At 38.3% G+C, this 16,598-nt stretch overlaps 1 protein-coding gene across 3 annotated transcripts in view; it reads right to left on the bottom strand.

The window, feature by feature from the left end:
• ENOX1 (ecto-NOX disulfide-thiol exchanger 1) overlaps positions 1-16,598 on the bottom strand; it is a 612,013-nt gene that overhangs the window by 207,043 nt on the left and 388,372 nt on the right. For all 3 annotated transcript variants that reach the window (XM_011940311.1, XM_011940319.1, XM_011940300.1), the window contains 2 exons: positions 3,193-3,336; positions 2,272-2,409 (listed from right to left, as the gene is read on the bottom strand). In XM_011940311.1, the coding sequence (XP_011795701.1) occupies positions 2,272-2,409; positions 3,193-3,262 (208 nt within the window). In that variant the 5' untranslated portion in view covers positions 3,263-3,336. The remainder of the gene's footprint in view (positions 1-2,271; positions 2,410-3,192; positions 3,337-16,598) is intronic.

Below are 16,598 nucleotides of genomic sequence, written 5' to 3'. Positions count from 1 at the left end.
AAAACAGCCTAAATGTAAATAGCAGAATGGTTAAGTAATCTGGAGATTTGATGAATTATTTTTAAATTTTTAATATAAAAGAATACAATGGAAAAATAGTTTAGGATAAGATTTTAAAAATGCATAACAGAAAATGTTATATTCAGTGTGATCGAAATACACAGAAAAAAGACTGGAATAAAATATATAAACACTAACCAAACACAACAGAACCTGACCCTGAGATTGTATCAAGGAATGTAGTTGGCTGGTGGCCCTGAGAACAAAGCAAAGTGCAGTTAAATTATCAGGCTGTGTAAATGATGAAGGAAAGCCCAGAAAGACCCTGAAAGGCTCAAAAACAGTTTAAGCAATTTGGCTAACACAGGAGATAGAAAAAGTAATTCGGGGCAGATACGGTAAATCTTCTATAACGAGTAGGGCTGTAATTCTTTTCATGGCAAGTTGCTGGGAAAATCTTAAATTGGTCACGGTGAAAACGTCAGAAGACTCAAAATCACAAGAAAAAATAATGAATTATGAAGGTTTTGGCTTACTCTAGAAGTCGTACAACAGTTTCTGAGAGAAGTAGGAGGTGAGACAAGAGTTAGTAACTTCTGCTTTCTGAATATTTCAATTAGGCAACTGGGGAAACTTGGGTGGAAAAATAGAAATCTTTACTCTCAAGTTATTAGAAGAAAGTATCTGTCTAGGTAAGCTTTAGGGAAAAGGGGCCTGGGATAAACACATGTTCAAGCCACAGAAAATGTCATTTATGTATACCCACCTCCCTAGAGCAGACTAATCTTCAATTGTAAGAATTTGATAGCATTTTGAAGAATTTAATAAATATCCTAAATGTAATGTTTTAAAACTCAGCCTTTGTATTTCCTTTGCCTCCTACTTTCCCTAGTCTCTTATCCATTTTCATGTTCTTTCTCGTTATATTAAAAAAGAAACCATATATATATATGTGTATGTATGTATACACATATACACATACACACGTACACATACACACACACATATATATATTACTATAATTCATTTGCAATTTTTCATTTATGGCCACTATTGACCAAAAAGAAACACAACAAAAAACAAATGCTTGGTCAACTCAGCATAAAGTGCACAGGTATGTGGGAGTAAAATTTAGCAACATTCCAAAAGCGATTGGTTTCTACTTAATGAACACCATCTACCGTCACCTACCTTGATGGCCAAAAGTGAAGTTTTCTTCTGCCATTGTAACAATGACTACTGCATAATGCCTGGTTGTCAACTCTCCACCATAAATTCTGAGAGGGCAGACCATACCTGTCTTGTTTACTGCGGGAGCCCTTGCACCCGGACAGCGGCTCAATGAATATTTGTTGAATGAATGAATGAGTGAGTGCATATATAAATCTTACTCGTTTCTCCAGACTTAGCGCAAGCCCCAGCTTCCTGATAACATCTTTCCTCAAAGCCCCAGTGACTGATCTGATTACTACATTCCCAGTCTGCACCACTACTTAACACACCTGACTCTACACATCAGCTTTATCATTGTTTTGCAGGTGTTGGCGTTTTGTTTTGTTTTTTCAAGTTAGAGAGAAAGGCTCTTCAAAGACACTTATATACAGATATATTTATTCTATTTCTCAAAGCACTTTTTACAGGGCACATGTAAAATCCTCAGCAAACACCTGTTAAATTCAATGATTAAATCTTTTAGATGACTTTTGACTTTGTGATATTTCTAAACATTTTCTCTACTGAATGCATGCATTGTATTATGATTCCACCATGTGGTGGACAGAAAACAGGGAATTTAGTGTCACCTGAGCTGAGTTTATAGCTCTGCCACTTCAGTGTGGAAAAGGCACCTAAACTCTGCTCTTCTGTTTCTCTATTTGTAAAACGGAAACATTAACAAGAGCAATAACAACAAGAAATATCTACCTATCATAAAGGGAAGACAGTGCAATCAAATGGGATAATGTAAGTGAATGAGTTTTGCAAATTGGAAAACAAATATTAGCCATTCTATTTACCAATTTTAAGAAATGCAATTGATGTTGCAAGACTGTGTATAGCAATGATAGTTAGCATGTTTTTTTCTGAGAACAGCTATTAGGTAGAAGAGAAAGGTGATGAGGAAAAGAATCTCAAGTACAACTTGCCAAACATGCCCCAGTCATAAATAAAAGACCATGTCCATCACTCGCAGTGCAGAGAGATTACCAGGCACCTGTCACCTACACCCTTCGGTACTGCTGCAAGCATCTCTGAAACCAGGAGAAAGCTTACCAGACACGAGCTGCTGTCCAGGCAACCCCACGGGAACCATGCCCAGGTTATTCATGGCTGTAGCCCAGGCTGTGGGATCTGTCACGGACATGTTGAGCTGGGTCGTGTCTATTGCTATACTCCCCAAACCATCAGCTGCTGTGGGGAAAAACAAACCATGATTTAGAGTTCATAGGCAAGGGTGTTTGTTTTAAAGAAAATCACATTTCTAGAGATGTGAGGCTTCATTTAGCACATTCCCAAACTACAAAAAAATAAAAAAACTATAATCTACAGCAATGTTTTCTCTAGACATAAACATAAAGTGTTTCCAAATACTTTCTGGGAGAAAACTTAATGACATGTACTTTATATTATACACAGCATGCTATTAAGGAGGTACCTCTGGAAAAAAATTGAAGAATTGTTTCTTTCTCCCAGTGAAACAACATTAGTTAAGTCACAAGGCTGAGAGGCAAAGCAGTAATACTCTCTTGGTAAAACAAGTTAATTGGCTTACTGTTTCTAGGTGTAATTCTTGAGCAGGCAGGCCTTCTATCTAATAAGAAAATCGTTGTCAAGCAGGAGAACTGGTCCTGACTGAATTTATTAAGTGTTACCTCCTAACCTATTCCCTCCTTTACAAACTTTTACATTATTACATTAAGAAATGCAGGTGTCTACCTAAAGTGACTTTTCTGAAAGATTTCTAAATAAATAAACTTTAAAAACAAGTAGCACAAAGCTTAAGAAAACCCAACACAAAACAGAAAAATGTGTCAAATTTGACTTAGTGCTCTTTCATTGTTACTAGTTCTACAGACTGATTTCTTCAAGGGCCCAGGCTCCTGGTTCAATGCATATTTTTCAAGGTGGGCCAAGTTTTCCGCTAAGAACTCAAAAAAGCCTTGTTTGTGTCCTGTGCTGGCCGCTGGCATTTACCTGCAGCCATCATCTGAGGAAGCTCCTGGGGAAGCTGGGTGATGTTCTCACCTCCACCTGCATCTACCATTGAATTGTGAGCGTCCAGCGGGGCAGGAGCACTTTGATGGCTGAGTGCAGGGACCCCTCGGAGGTCATCAGATTCTGCAAAACGGGACAGAAGTGTGGTGAGAAACCTTAATAGTTAACTGAGATAAAACGTCAAGGAACAAACTGTTATCTATTCAAAATCAAAAACAAAGACCGATTTCCAGTCTCGGGCACAGAAGAAAGGCTGCTTCCCGTCGCTCAGCGGCTGTCTTGTGGCTCAGTTATTAGAGCCCTGTGAGATGTGTGGGCCACATCACCAGGAGCCAGGGCTGGCTGAATAAATCATCGAATCACCAGGAGCCGGGGCTGGCTGAGAAAACAGCGCCATTTGTGAGTGCCTCAAAGGCCTTGCGAACTGAAGCACCTTCACAAATGGGGGCTTATCAGTCTCTGCACAGCCTCTTCCACACACACTAGACATCAATGGAGAGGGCAGAATCAGGGCTAAAGAAGATTTTTTTAAGTTAAAAAATTAATTGATGCTGTTATTTTGGAAGATGGTCGTCTGTGAAATGTATTCAGAGAGGATCAAAAGTTGGGAGGAGGAAGAAAAAAGCAAGAACCCATCACCATGCAGCTGGAAAAGGCGGGTACCTAAATTACAATAGTCGGGAAAGGCAAAAGAGAAGAATGGCATGCTGTCCACAAAGGAAGATCTAGAGGGTGTTAGGGAGGCAAAGGAAGAGCATTTGGTTTTTTTCAGCTCATTGGAAAGATAATTTAGCTGGCCACAAGTTTTTTGGTTTGAATTTTCCTTAGAATTGCCCAGCTTATATATATACATACACACACATATATATAAAATATATATTATATATAATAAAATATATTATATATTTATGTATATATAATATAAAAAAGACTATATTATATATAAATATGTATAAATATAACATACTTATCTAATAAATATAACAATTAAACATTAAAGTTACAAAGTTCTTCTCAATCTCACACTATTTATAAAATGCTATGCCTTCTCTCCACCCTTAGAAATGCAAAAACATAGAGCTTTCACATATATTTTAAGTGTACTTTCACCAGTTCAAAACTGGTGACATGACAAGTTTGATCTTATGTAGATTAGATATAACAACTAAGTCTAAATATTTATTTTTATTTTAGTATAAATTTAGAAGTTTTTCTAAACTATGTTCCTGTTAACGGTGATTTTATAATTAGATCTTATGGTTTGAAGTTTGAACCTTTTATGGCATCTCTAATGTGAAGTTTGAACCTTTTATGGCACGTCTTTTTGTTTCTTTCATTCTTAGGTATAAGAATCAGTAATTCCTTGAGTACTGTACTGTCAAAAAGAACTTTTGATCAGTTGAGCAGAAGTTTAATTCAAATGGAAGCTAAGGGTTCAATTCTCAAGGATAGGTGAATAATGAGCAAATAGTTTTTATGGTCTCAACAAATCCCTATCCCTCAACTAGAGGGGTATGTAAGATAGTGTGGAATTTTTTTCCAATTGTCTATCAGGAAGACGAATCATCATCATCTTCCAACAGTGAATGATTCTAACTTCGGGAGCAAATTGTACTGAGAAGAAACATTTTATTCCTTCCCACTATACTATCCAAATGAACTCAGACCCTTCATGTGTATTGTGCATCCATTATCTTAGGCTATGAGTGCCATCAGACAAAAAGATTCTCACCATAGAAAATAAATTCAATAGCATAAGAAATGCAGAGCTAACCTAAATGTCTGGTCCATTCACCAACGATCTTTCTATGATGAAATCTCAAAGCACTTTTCTCTCTCCACTTCCAACCATTTCAGAGTAGCTTGGCAGAGTCAGGCTAGAATGTGTTCATTCTTTCGTTCAAATGGCCCTGTAGCAGAGCTGTTTCGGATCTCTGCAAGGTCACTATTTGTCTTACTTATCTTCCCAAATGAAGTTTAGCTGGCTAGCCTCCTTCTGCCTCAGATTCTTCCCAAATGGGCATTAATCACACATTTTTTTCTCTCTCTAATGACTGCAGTTCTGGAACACTGTATCAGAGAACATCCCTCTACTTTGTAGGCTCATGACTTGTGCCTGACCCACCACATTTCACCTTGACTTTTTGCTATACTGTTTTAGGGATGGTTTTAGTTTTCCTTGACTCTCTAACAGTCTGTTCCAATGGCAGTTTTCACCTTAGTGATTACAGTCGTATAAAGGGGCATCAAGTGTCTCGGAGACCCATAGTTTCTACCTAACACTTTCATGGCCATCTTAACAGACTGCAAGTGTTTCACTGAAAACAGTAACAGACTGCTACTGTTCCACTGAAAACAAAGCATTGTTCTGTTGGCAAGATGTGGTGTATAAACCTAGATTTATCCCCCAATCAAACTTTGTGACATTCAATGTATTACATCTCTTCAGTCTCCCAATCCAATGGTTTTAATGACATACAACTTCGTGTAGCTACCATGTGCCTGGGATGGTGATTCTAAAGCAAGCTCTGTCACATCTTAGGAATTTCCAATAGTCTCAAGGCTGCCGTGACATTGTTCACAAAATTTAAATTGATTCGGTCACTCATTTTGGAAGAAAGGTAATACTTTTAATTAATTACCAACTAGTAATTTATGAATAGTTGCAAGAATGATTTTTGTACTTCGTTAGCATCTATTGTTCCCATTGAATACCTGCCTCTTTAAATGATTCAAGACCACAATGCCTAATTTATCATTCACATCAATTTCTCTGCCTTAGTTTTATTATTTCTAAAGTATAGAAAAGATTAATCTCCTTAGTGATGTTTATTTACACACAGAGATGTGGGGAGTTAAAAAATTACAGCTAATAAAGCACTCTGAATACAGTAGGTGATAATTATTATTATTTTATTTGGAAATGTAGTGTTTCCATTAAGGTACCCTGGGATCTTCGTGTTCTGGTAGATAATTATGTAATTAATTCTAAAACAGTGAATAACACTTGATATTTCTAAAAGTAAGTGTTGCCCTAGTTTTCTGTGCCACACCTCAGTTGGAGCACAATATTTCATTTTCCACCATTCCTTTATAAAATTACATGACGTAGGCTGGGCATGGTGACTCACGCCTGTAAACCCAGCACTTTGGGAGGCCGAGGCAGGTGGATCATCTGAGGTCAGGAATTTGAGACCAGCCTAACCAAAAGGGTGAAACACCATCTCTACTAAAAATACAAAAAGTAGCTGGCTGTGGTGGCGCATGCCTGTAGTCCCAGCTACTCAGGAAGCTACAACAGGAGAATTGCTTGAACCCAGGACACAGAGGTTGTAGTGAGGCGAGATCATGCCACTGCACTCCAGCCTAGGTGCCAGAGTGAGACTCCATCTCTAAAAAACTAAATACATAAAATAATATAATGTAATTTAAGGCCGGGCACAGTGGCTCAAGCCTGTAATCCCAGAACTTTGGAAGGGTGAGGCGGGTAGATCACCTGAGCTCAGGTGTTCGAGACCGGCCTGGCCAACATGGTGAAACGCTGTCTCTACTAAAAATACAAAAATTACCTGGGCATGGTGGTGCGTGCCTGTAATCCCAGCTACCTGGGAAGCTGAGGCAGGAGAATCGCTTGAACCCAGGAGGCAGAGGTTGCAGCGAGCTGAGATTGTACCACTGCACTCTAGCCTGGGCAACAGCAAGACTCTGTCTCAAAAAAAAAATAAAAATAAAAACAAAATAAAAATAAATAATATGATGTAACTTAAATGATATATAAATATTTTCTCTCTAGGTTTTTTTCTGCCTCTGTAACTACAAAAACTTTCAAGTGATTCATGACCATTTATGAAACTGGCAGTTTCTACTTACAGCTTTTAATGAAGTGTGAGCACCACCAAACAATCTGATATACGAACCGCCAAGGATAAAAGTACAGCTTTGTTTGGCCTTAACAGATATCTAACCTGTTTCCTGTTAAGATATATTCAAGTACAAAATCTCATACCAATTTCGTAACTGTTCAATAAAATATATTTATGCTCAGTATTTCACTGGGGTAGATAATGGGGCAAATAGTTTTTGAAACTTATCAAGTCTATGAAAATACTATTTGGCTTAAAAAATGGCACAGGTTTGGGAGGCCGAGGCGGGAGGATCACAAGATCAGGAGTTTGAGACCAGCCTGGTCAATATAGCGAAACTCAGTCTCTACTAAAAATACAAAACTTAGCTGGGTGTGGTGGTGGGCACCTGTAGTCCCAGTTACTCAGGGGGCTGAGGCAGGAGAATCGCTTGCACCTGGGAGGCAGAGGTTGCAGTGAGCCGAGATTGCACCACTGCACCCCAGCCTGGATGACAGAGTGAGACTCCATCTCAAAAAAAAAAAAAAAAAAAAAAAAGGCACAGGCAACTCCCACTATTAATAATAGAACTTATTCTAACCCTCTCCAATTTCTATAGGTAGCAAGGATACATACATCATGAACAATAAAGCCTACCTGTAATTTTCCACAAAACACAGATTCCTATTAAAGGAGGGTAGAGATCAGTTAGGTATTGAAAATCCTTCTTATTAAAAAAAAGAAACAGACTGGGTGTGGTGGCTCATATCTATAATCCCAGATATGACCTCATGTCTATAATCCACTTTGGGAGACCAAAGTGGGAGGATTGGTTGAACCCAGGAGTTTGAGACCAGGCTGGGCAACATAGGGCGATTTCATCTCTACAATAACCTTAAAAAATTAGTAAAGCATGGTAGTGCCCTCCTGTCATCCCAGCTGCTCAGGAGGCTGGGGTGGGAGGATTGCTTGAGCTGGGGAGTGGGGGGTGTAGAGGTTGCAGTGAGCTGAGATTGTGCCACTGCACTCTAGCCTGGGCGACAGAGTGAGGCCCTGTCTTAAAAAAGATAAAAAGCATGATTTTGTTTGATCTAAGTCCTTAGGTTTATACCTACTTCAATAACAACATAATTATAGCAAAAATAAATCAGATTTGTTAATGTCTTGTAAAGAGTTGATACCAGGCCAGGCCAGGCCAGGCACGGTGGCTCATGCCTGTAAAACCAGCACTTTGGGAGGATGAGGTGGGTGGATCACTTGAGGCCAGGATTTGAGACCAACCTAGCCAACATGGTAAAACCCCGTCTCTACCAAAAATACAAAAATTAGCCGGGTGTGGTAACATGTGCCTATAGTCCCAGCTACCTGGGGGGCTGAGGCAGGAGAATGGCTTAAACCTGGGAGGCAAAGGTTGCAGTGAGCCAAGATCGAGTCACTACACTATAACCTAGGCAACAGAGCGAGACTCCATCTCAAAAAGAAAAAGAAAAAAAAAAAAAAGATACCAAAGGAAGCTTATTTCATACAGGATCTGTAACTTTCTTATTTTATAAGAACTCTCCATTAGCATTATCATGGTATCTATTTACAGTAAAAAGAAAGATACATTTCCATCCAAAGTTCACTCTCCTCTTCCATCACTAAGGAAATACCTAACTTCGATCTTCACATAGTCAATACCATACTCTCTTGAGGTTATGGAAATGTTCCACGGTTTAAAACAATATAGAAAACTGTGAAATAGGTATGCTTAACTCTTCAATTTTTTAAGCAACTGTCTATGAATAGTAAGGGAGATACTTCTGCTTCCTGTAATGGTAAACTATGTAACTGTAGATCAATCTTCCCACTGAGGAACAACTAAAAATCTTAATATCTTCAATCAGTTTTGTAAAATTCTCACTATCATCTCTTCAAATACAAAAGGCGTCCAAAGGACATTCTCTGATTATTGCAGCGGGTTACTAATCTGGCTTCTAAGGAGAATGGGTCCTGTTAACTACTGGTGTTTCATTTTATTGTTAAGGGAGGTGAGTGGAATCTGCAAGTTTAGGGGCAGAGTAGGAATTGCTCTGTAAAGTGTGGTAAAAGAAAACACAAAAGCTGAATGCTTCAAAGGGAAAGAAAGAAGGGATCTTTGGTGTCCACCCATGAAAAAAAGACAACTACAGAGAAGATCAATGACTTATGAACAATTTCAGGTGGTTTCACTGGGAAGCATACAGGGTAAATCTCTCCTCAGTCCCTCCTCAGAAATGTCAGCTAAGTCTATGTTGCTCCTTAATTCTTAGATAGGAGTAAGTTTTGGGGGATTGGGGAGTTTCAAGAAAAGAATGGAAAGGTAGCTAATAATGGGGATTTTTATAACATCCTACATGATAACGCATGATAAAATCTCAAATCTGTTAAATACTGAGGATGGTGGTTATCTGTTAATGATCAATGTCAGCTGATTAATGGGAAATAATAGGATTAAGGTTTTGAGGAATAGATTTAGATGAGGCATATCATGGGGAATGTCTGATGAGATGACTGTAAAGTAGGAAAATTATATCAAATAACATTAAAAAGCTCTTTCTCAGTGATGGCGAGAAAAGCCATTTCTTGGAAACAGTATGGGCAGAAGATGGAGTTGGACAAAGATCAATTCAGATAAGGGTGAACCCTACACCACTTAATATCAAACCCATGACATCAAAAGGTCTTCTTTAGTATCTAACTATTCATATACAGATGCTCCTCAATTTATGATGAGGTTACATTCTGATAAACCCATTAAGTTGAAAAAATAGTAAGATGAAAATGTATTTAATGCTGGCAACACAACAGACAGTCCTCAGATGATGATGGTTTGACTTACAATTTTTCAACTTTATGATGGTGAGAATGTGCTGTGCATTCAGTAGAAACCATAACCCCATCACAGGTTGTAAGGAGCTTTTTGACTTGGAGTTACATCCCAATGGAATTATGTCCCAAAAGCATAAGTAGAACCATCCTAAATCAGGGACCATCTGTGTTTATAAAATCACTGAACTTTTTCCTGAAGTGTCACAGTTTTATATACATCACACTACATTGCACCTAAAGAGAGATGCCATTCCTATTCTTTTCCAGTTTTCTGTTAAAGTAGAAAGATAAAGGAGATATATAATATACTCTTTCCCACATGCTCTCATAGCACCCTGTACCTTGCTCTAGCCCAGCACTTTCACTCTTATTCTAATTAGTTTGTCTCTGTCTCCCTAATAAACTATACGCTTAGGATGATCAAGGAAACTAGTCATCTGTGCATACCCTGCAGCTAGCAAGCAAACTACCTGAAATGTGGTAGGTGTTAAATACATATATATGTTATATAACATACATATAAGTTATATATAATATATATTAGTTATAAATTTATAAAACATATTTTACATTTTATATAAAATATAAATATTTTACATGTAATCTCAAATTAATTCATGCAAGGAGAAAAGAAGAGAGGAAAGTAAAAATGAAGAAAAAAAAGGAAAAGAAGGAAATAATAAAGGAACCAAGAAAAACAAATCTCAGTTCCAGAGTTCAGTCCCAAAGCTTGGAAGTTTAAAGCCAAAGAACACAATGAGGGTGGGGGGATTTTTCTTGTATACTAGAACAAAGATGAATTCAAAGTGTCAAAGAATGACAATTAAAAAAAAATCTGTCAGATCTTTCAAGATAAGCTTTAGATGCACTTAACAAGTCACCCTCTAAGCTTTAAGATTCCACACCTCCCTGGCAACCAATGTAGGGTCATAAGCAGGTTACAGTGATGTTCACCTTTTGTGAGACTTCTTGCAGCTGCTCTTTGAATGAGCTGAAATCTATAAATAACTGCATCTCCGGACCCATTAAGCAGTACATTAGTGTAACAAAGGCATATATGTACAGTACTAAAGAAGTGAAATTGTTGGAAGGAAGGAAAAGTTTCCATTTGGCACGCACCACAGAGGATGAAAAGCAGACCCGACCATTTCTCAAACATGAAATTCCATTATTGGTTTGTGATTACATCCTCCACTTTTCTACTTTGTATAGCAGCCAGTTTTAAACTACAAATCATCATCTTTCCATCTTAGGCAGGACATGGTTACTAAATGGGTAAGGTTTTACCCATGGCATGTCTATCTTTGAAGAACCCCATATTGAGAAAAAGAGACAGAAAGAGAGATGACCTGAAGGCCCCCCTGGAAAATCATGCAATCAAACAAAATGACCAAATTTGCCACAGAGACAACTCAACTAGCATGGGCAGGACAGCAGATAAGAACAATTTTCTTTTGGCACAAAGAAAAATACCACTCGGCATTACAAATTTAAGTATAGAGAAATGACAAGTAAAATTATTTTTCTCAGGAAAACTTTGCTTTTGGAAAAAAATATGCTTTATATTTCTAAATTGAACAAATAACAAAAAAATCCTGAGACCTTAAGTATAAATTACCCCTCTTTCCATTAAAAGCAGAAAAGAAAAGAAAACAGGCCTTGATGCTACTATGGTAATATGTAGTCAGGGATTGGTACCATTGGAGGTTTCCAGAAGCCACTGGAGGTCTTGCCACATATCCCCTGTGGGGAAGGGAGGCTACTGTATGTAATTTTAAAGTCTTTGTAAAGGCAGGTTTTAAAATATAGGACCTTTCACATTTAGACTTCTAGAGATTTTCTGAAAAGGGCAACATTAGACTTGAAGACAGTTTATGAAATATGTAATGGCTCAACTCCTTCCCCTCATTCATGGATATCAATCAACCACATACACAACCTACTCTCATATGTTATTATTTTCTACTTTCCAAAATACACTGACCATAAAAAAAAGTGATCACTGCCAGACTTTGCTGGTGAGTAAATTATTAAAGAAAGCAATATCATCAGTAAACATAAGCCTGGATCCATTAAAGCTAGAAGAGTCCCACTTTATGCAAAGCTTTTCTAAGTCCCTGGGATTCAGGGCAAACACATACAGGTTCATAGAGTAATGCATCAAGGTTTGAAGAATCAGTTAAAACCTGAATTTATCAATTCCTACTTCTCCCAGATAAACATGTTTCCAAAATGTTTCTGATGGGCAACTGTCCAGCCTCAGCTAGTGATGGGTGTGGCAGCTCACTGTGCCAAATAGTCCTAAGAGTTCACGGTTCTCCCTCCTGAGCACCTATCTGAAGAACAGGAGATCTAAATCTAAATTCTGTCCTTAAATCCTACTTCTGATATGTGGCCTTGGAAAGTGACTCTTCCATCCCTGGAATAGGGATACTGAGGCTTAACTACCATCTTACCTAGCCACAGACAAATTTATGAAAGTAACGACATATCAGATAATTCCTGCCTCCCCCTGGTCAACCTTTTTCTGTGTTTGTTCCCTTCACATTCACATTCTAAAAGTTCTAAAGAGTAGACAATGTAAACAGAATGTTGTAACTAAATAAAAGCCTCAACTAACATGGCAAAGCTATGGACTCCTGAGACAGAGCAAGAGAGTCAGGAAAGAGTCATCTTGAGGAAGGGATAATGCCTCTGGGACAAGACTTCAGGGGGATGTCAGGCTTCAAAGATGTAGCCATCAAGAGAGGTGAATTCTATAAACCATACACATGGCCACAAATCAAAGAATAATTTTGTATGCATACACAGTACAGAAAGGCAATGTTGGTCACATCCTGGCCTGTTCAGCTGCACTGATACACAGAAAGCAATTTCTGTAAACATTATTGTCTTTTTATGTAAAGGAAATCTGACAATATATAATTCTATAATTTGTGCTGTTTTGTGCTCAGTTTTTTCATTATGTACTCATTTTACACCTTGACCCAACCGTGGAAAACATATTAAGCTACAAAGTGGAATATTTTAATTGTAGTGGATAAATAACTGACTCTTAAATGGTGGCAAACTGGCAAATTAGTTATCTATTTTCTAAAATGCCCTGGTTAGAGCCCTTTAATTTATGGAAATCTACCTGCAATAAAACCCAGATCAGACCAAGACCAGCCTGAGCCAGTTGCTCATCCTGTTTAACATTTCTTCTAGTAGGGTCACAAATAACATGTTAGTTACTCTTTAAACAAATGTGCTCTTAATGATGCCACTGCAGCATGATGAATAAAGCATTAGCCCTGCAGTCATGATCGCCCTGGGACAGGGAGCTTTAGCAGAACACACCCACCTTGCATGGATTGTCCTGGGCCAGAGACATTGCTTTATCTTTCTCTGAATGACCACCCACAGCCCTTGCTCATGCTCTGTAACCAGTGAGCAAGAACAGTGGAGCCTTGAGTCCCCTGTGACGGTCCTGTTTGTTTCTCAGGGCCTCATAAATGGTATGGCTACATTGTTGGGGGTAACCCAGAAGGCATGATGGGGTAGTTAGGGGAGGGCTATGGGGGCACAGGAGCCTGATGCAAATGCCTGCACAGCGGGACATCCAGTTGGAAAGTTCTAGTTCAGTAGTGAGCATTCTGAGGAAATGGGTCAAACCTTTAGTGCTGCTGGTTGTATCCAGCAAGATTTAAATGAAAGTGCTCAGAAGAGAAAAAGGCCTGAGTATCCAAAAGGTATTCAGGCTCCCGAGGCTAAAGGCAGGTTAGGGGGCACAGAAAGGTCGTTCCGACCTCCAGGGACATACATGATTCAGAAGCTGAATCCTGGTTATTTCTTGGTAAAAGGTCTTTATGGTCTAGCTGCTTTTGGAGGTCAGGCATCATCAAAAGCAGGAACTGGCTATACCTAGTGATCTCAGCAGGCCCTCATAACCCAGAAAACCTCCATGGAGCCTCCTACCCCAACAAAAGAGATGAGAGAATAAATGCTGATGGAAAGGCTCCAGCACTGAAGGCCAAGTTGAAGGGCACTACAAAACACTGCTCCTACAGACCCAAGGCCTTTAGCCTCTGTCTGTCTTGGTCACAGATTTGCATAAAAAAGTCCTCCACCCCTATTGTCCCTCATTAACATATTCTCCTTTTCAATAGGAGGAGATAATTGCCTCTTAAGAATGCCACATAAAAATCCTTCCTTACAAGGAGATGACATTTGGAGGACTAAGTTCCTCAAATAGTCTCTTTTTCTACTATAGTTTTCCAGACCGAAGGATCCATCTGCCTCTGAGCAACTAGTCTATTTTCTAACTAGGGCTGTGTTCTCAACTAGGCACTAGAGGCACAGGGTCTACAATAATGATGGAGACCTGAAAATATTTTGTGTCAACATGCGATGAAAAGCACACTATCTAAAACAAATATTTAACTAAATGTCTATAAATTGCATATTATGACAATTCTAATGATCAAATTCAGTATTCACATAAAAGTCATTATAGTTGAACATCATTTGTAACTGGGCTATCTCACTTTGCAGAAATTACTGAGTCTGTACCATTATGGAGAAATCAGAGCTGGTTTTAAATGAAAGAAATAACTTGTAAGCAAATAATTTCAAAAGCAAAATGATTACAAAAAATCCTCTCCAAAATTCCTATAAACAAACTTACATTAAACATCAGATGTGAACGCACTTGTTATGTTTGATCTCATATGGAATAAGTAAATCTGCTGCTGCCTAGAAAGGTTTTAAATGGCTGTGTTCTGAGGTACTGTCTCCTTCCTGCCTACTGTGTGTAAGATAAAGCTATATTTCCTCTCAAATCTGTCAAACTCAGTTCAGGATCCAATGCCATTCCATTATTTATTCATGGATTACATAAATAATTGTGGAAAAGAAGAAGGAAGCATGAACAAAAATTGACCTTAAAGAATATAGATGAGAGAGAAAAACATCTGGCTCATGGTACCAAATGCAATTTCATGTTAGCTTAGAGTCATCGTATGTATTTATGGTTTTATTATTTATAAAAAGGAAATCGTGCTGAATGTGCTTTGTGGGAATTGCAGTATATTGCTATTGCTACCATGGTTTATTATTTTCACAGCTAGATGGCTTAAACCCAACCTAAACAAATATTTTAAAAGAATTCCCACCAGCATTATTACTTTTTTTCATTTCTAGTGTTAATGAAAAAGATCTTCTGCTTTTCAAGCCCTCTGATATCTTTACTCTTGAGCAATTCTCAATTTTATGGCTTATGATGAAATAATGTTTATTGAAAAATAACAACTTAAGAAAATAACCAGCAACTAGTGGTGGTTAAACAGTGCAGTGTGTGAAGCGAGGGCATTTGAGAACTGCAGTGGCTGTCAACTCCAAATATTCACCAGGCCTTGATGATTACGGCAATTAGGATGATGATTTTATTACTTGCACACTGAAGTAGACATATTTTTGTATACCTGTCCAAGTTATCAACTTAACACAGTATCTACTACACACAGAATTTTGCTAATAAGATAAAAATAAGGTAGACATAACAGTGAGACACATAATCAACATAAAACAAAATACACCATCATGTCCAGACTTCTTACTGTATCATCAAACCCTTACTTTAACAGGGGTCACCAACTTCATTCAAACACATTCCCCAAACTCTTGCTACCATTCTTAACTACTGGCTAACTCACCATCCTTTTCTCTAGCAGTAAAATTTGCACAGAAATGCAATGACACATTTCTCTTCAATCTGAGAATAAATATCAATATACACTAGAGAGGTGGGGAAATTTTTATTTTAAAAGTACTATTGCTGATACATGTAATGAGTTCAAACAAAGCTAAAGTCTAGAAAGTAAAAGGGGAGTGCCATTCCCTTACTCCTTATCTGCCAGCCAACCACACTTATCAGAGGCAACCACTGGGAAAATAGCTCACTGTATAGCAGCCACTGTGGCAAGCAGCTCACATCCTCAATCTCATGAAAAAGACTCACAACAACCTACGAGACAGATGTTATTCCAACTTTTTACAAAAGAAAATAAACTAAGGTCCAGAAGCCTACTCCTTTGGATTTTTACCCAAGGTCAGAAAGTCAATGAATGGCAGAGCCCAGGACTCAATGTGTCCTAGCCTGGACCTCTGTTTTTATAGATTTGGAGAACTCCAACTTTCTCCAACAAAAAGTCAGACTAGAAGGTTCCTCCGGGTTTAACTGGCTCTAAAGAGAGAAAGAAGTCTAGGGTAAAGGTTAGTTCCATCCCTGGCGGCAGATGCAGTTATGCAACAGATCTTTATAAGATGTTGACTGTATGTAGCACTGTGCTTGATACCAAGAACATAATAGTGAGCAAGACATACACCCCGTCTTCAAAAAGTTTGCAATAATACACTTAGGTAGCTAAACAAACTAAAAAGCACCGGCAGACATGAACTTGTTACAGCATGGCAAATTAGATACTCTTAGGAGCATGCCTCTTACGAGAAAACAACAACTAGATTCTGGATAAAATCACTTATTTGTGTATTACTAGGCTTTCTGCTAGGCTTGGTAAAGGCAACTCTGCTAAGACATCTGCTTCTAAAAAAGAAAGAAAACAAAGTTGGCTGAAACCAGAAAAATGAGCCAGTAGTAGTAAGTTGCTTGAGGGGAAAGTGCCAACATCAGCAATGCACCAGGAGACAGCCTGC

The sequence above is a fragment of the Colobus angolensis genome, unplaced genomic scaffold (genome assembly GCF_000951035.1).
Source record: "Colobus angolensis palliatus isolate OR3802 unplaced genomic scaffold, Cang.pa_1.0 Scaffold101, whole genome shotgun sequence".
Classification (NCBI taxonomy): domain Eukaryota; kingdom Metazoa; phylum Chordata; class Mammalia; order Primates; family Cercopithecidae; genus Colobus; species Colobus angolensis.
Note: the sequence above shows the minus strand (reverse complement) of the source record. Positions and strands in the feature narration are given on the sequence as shown.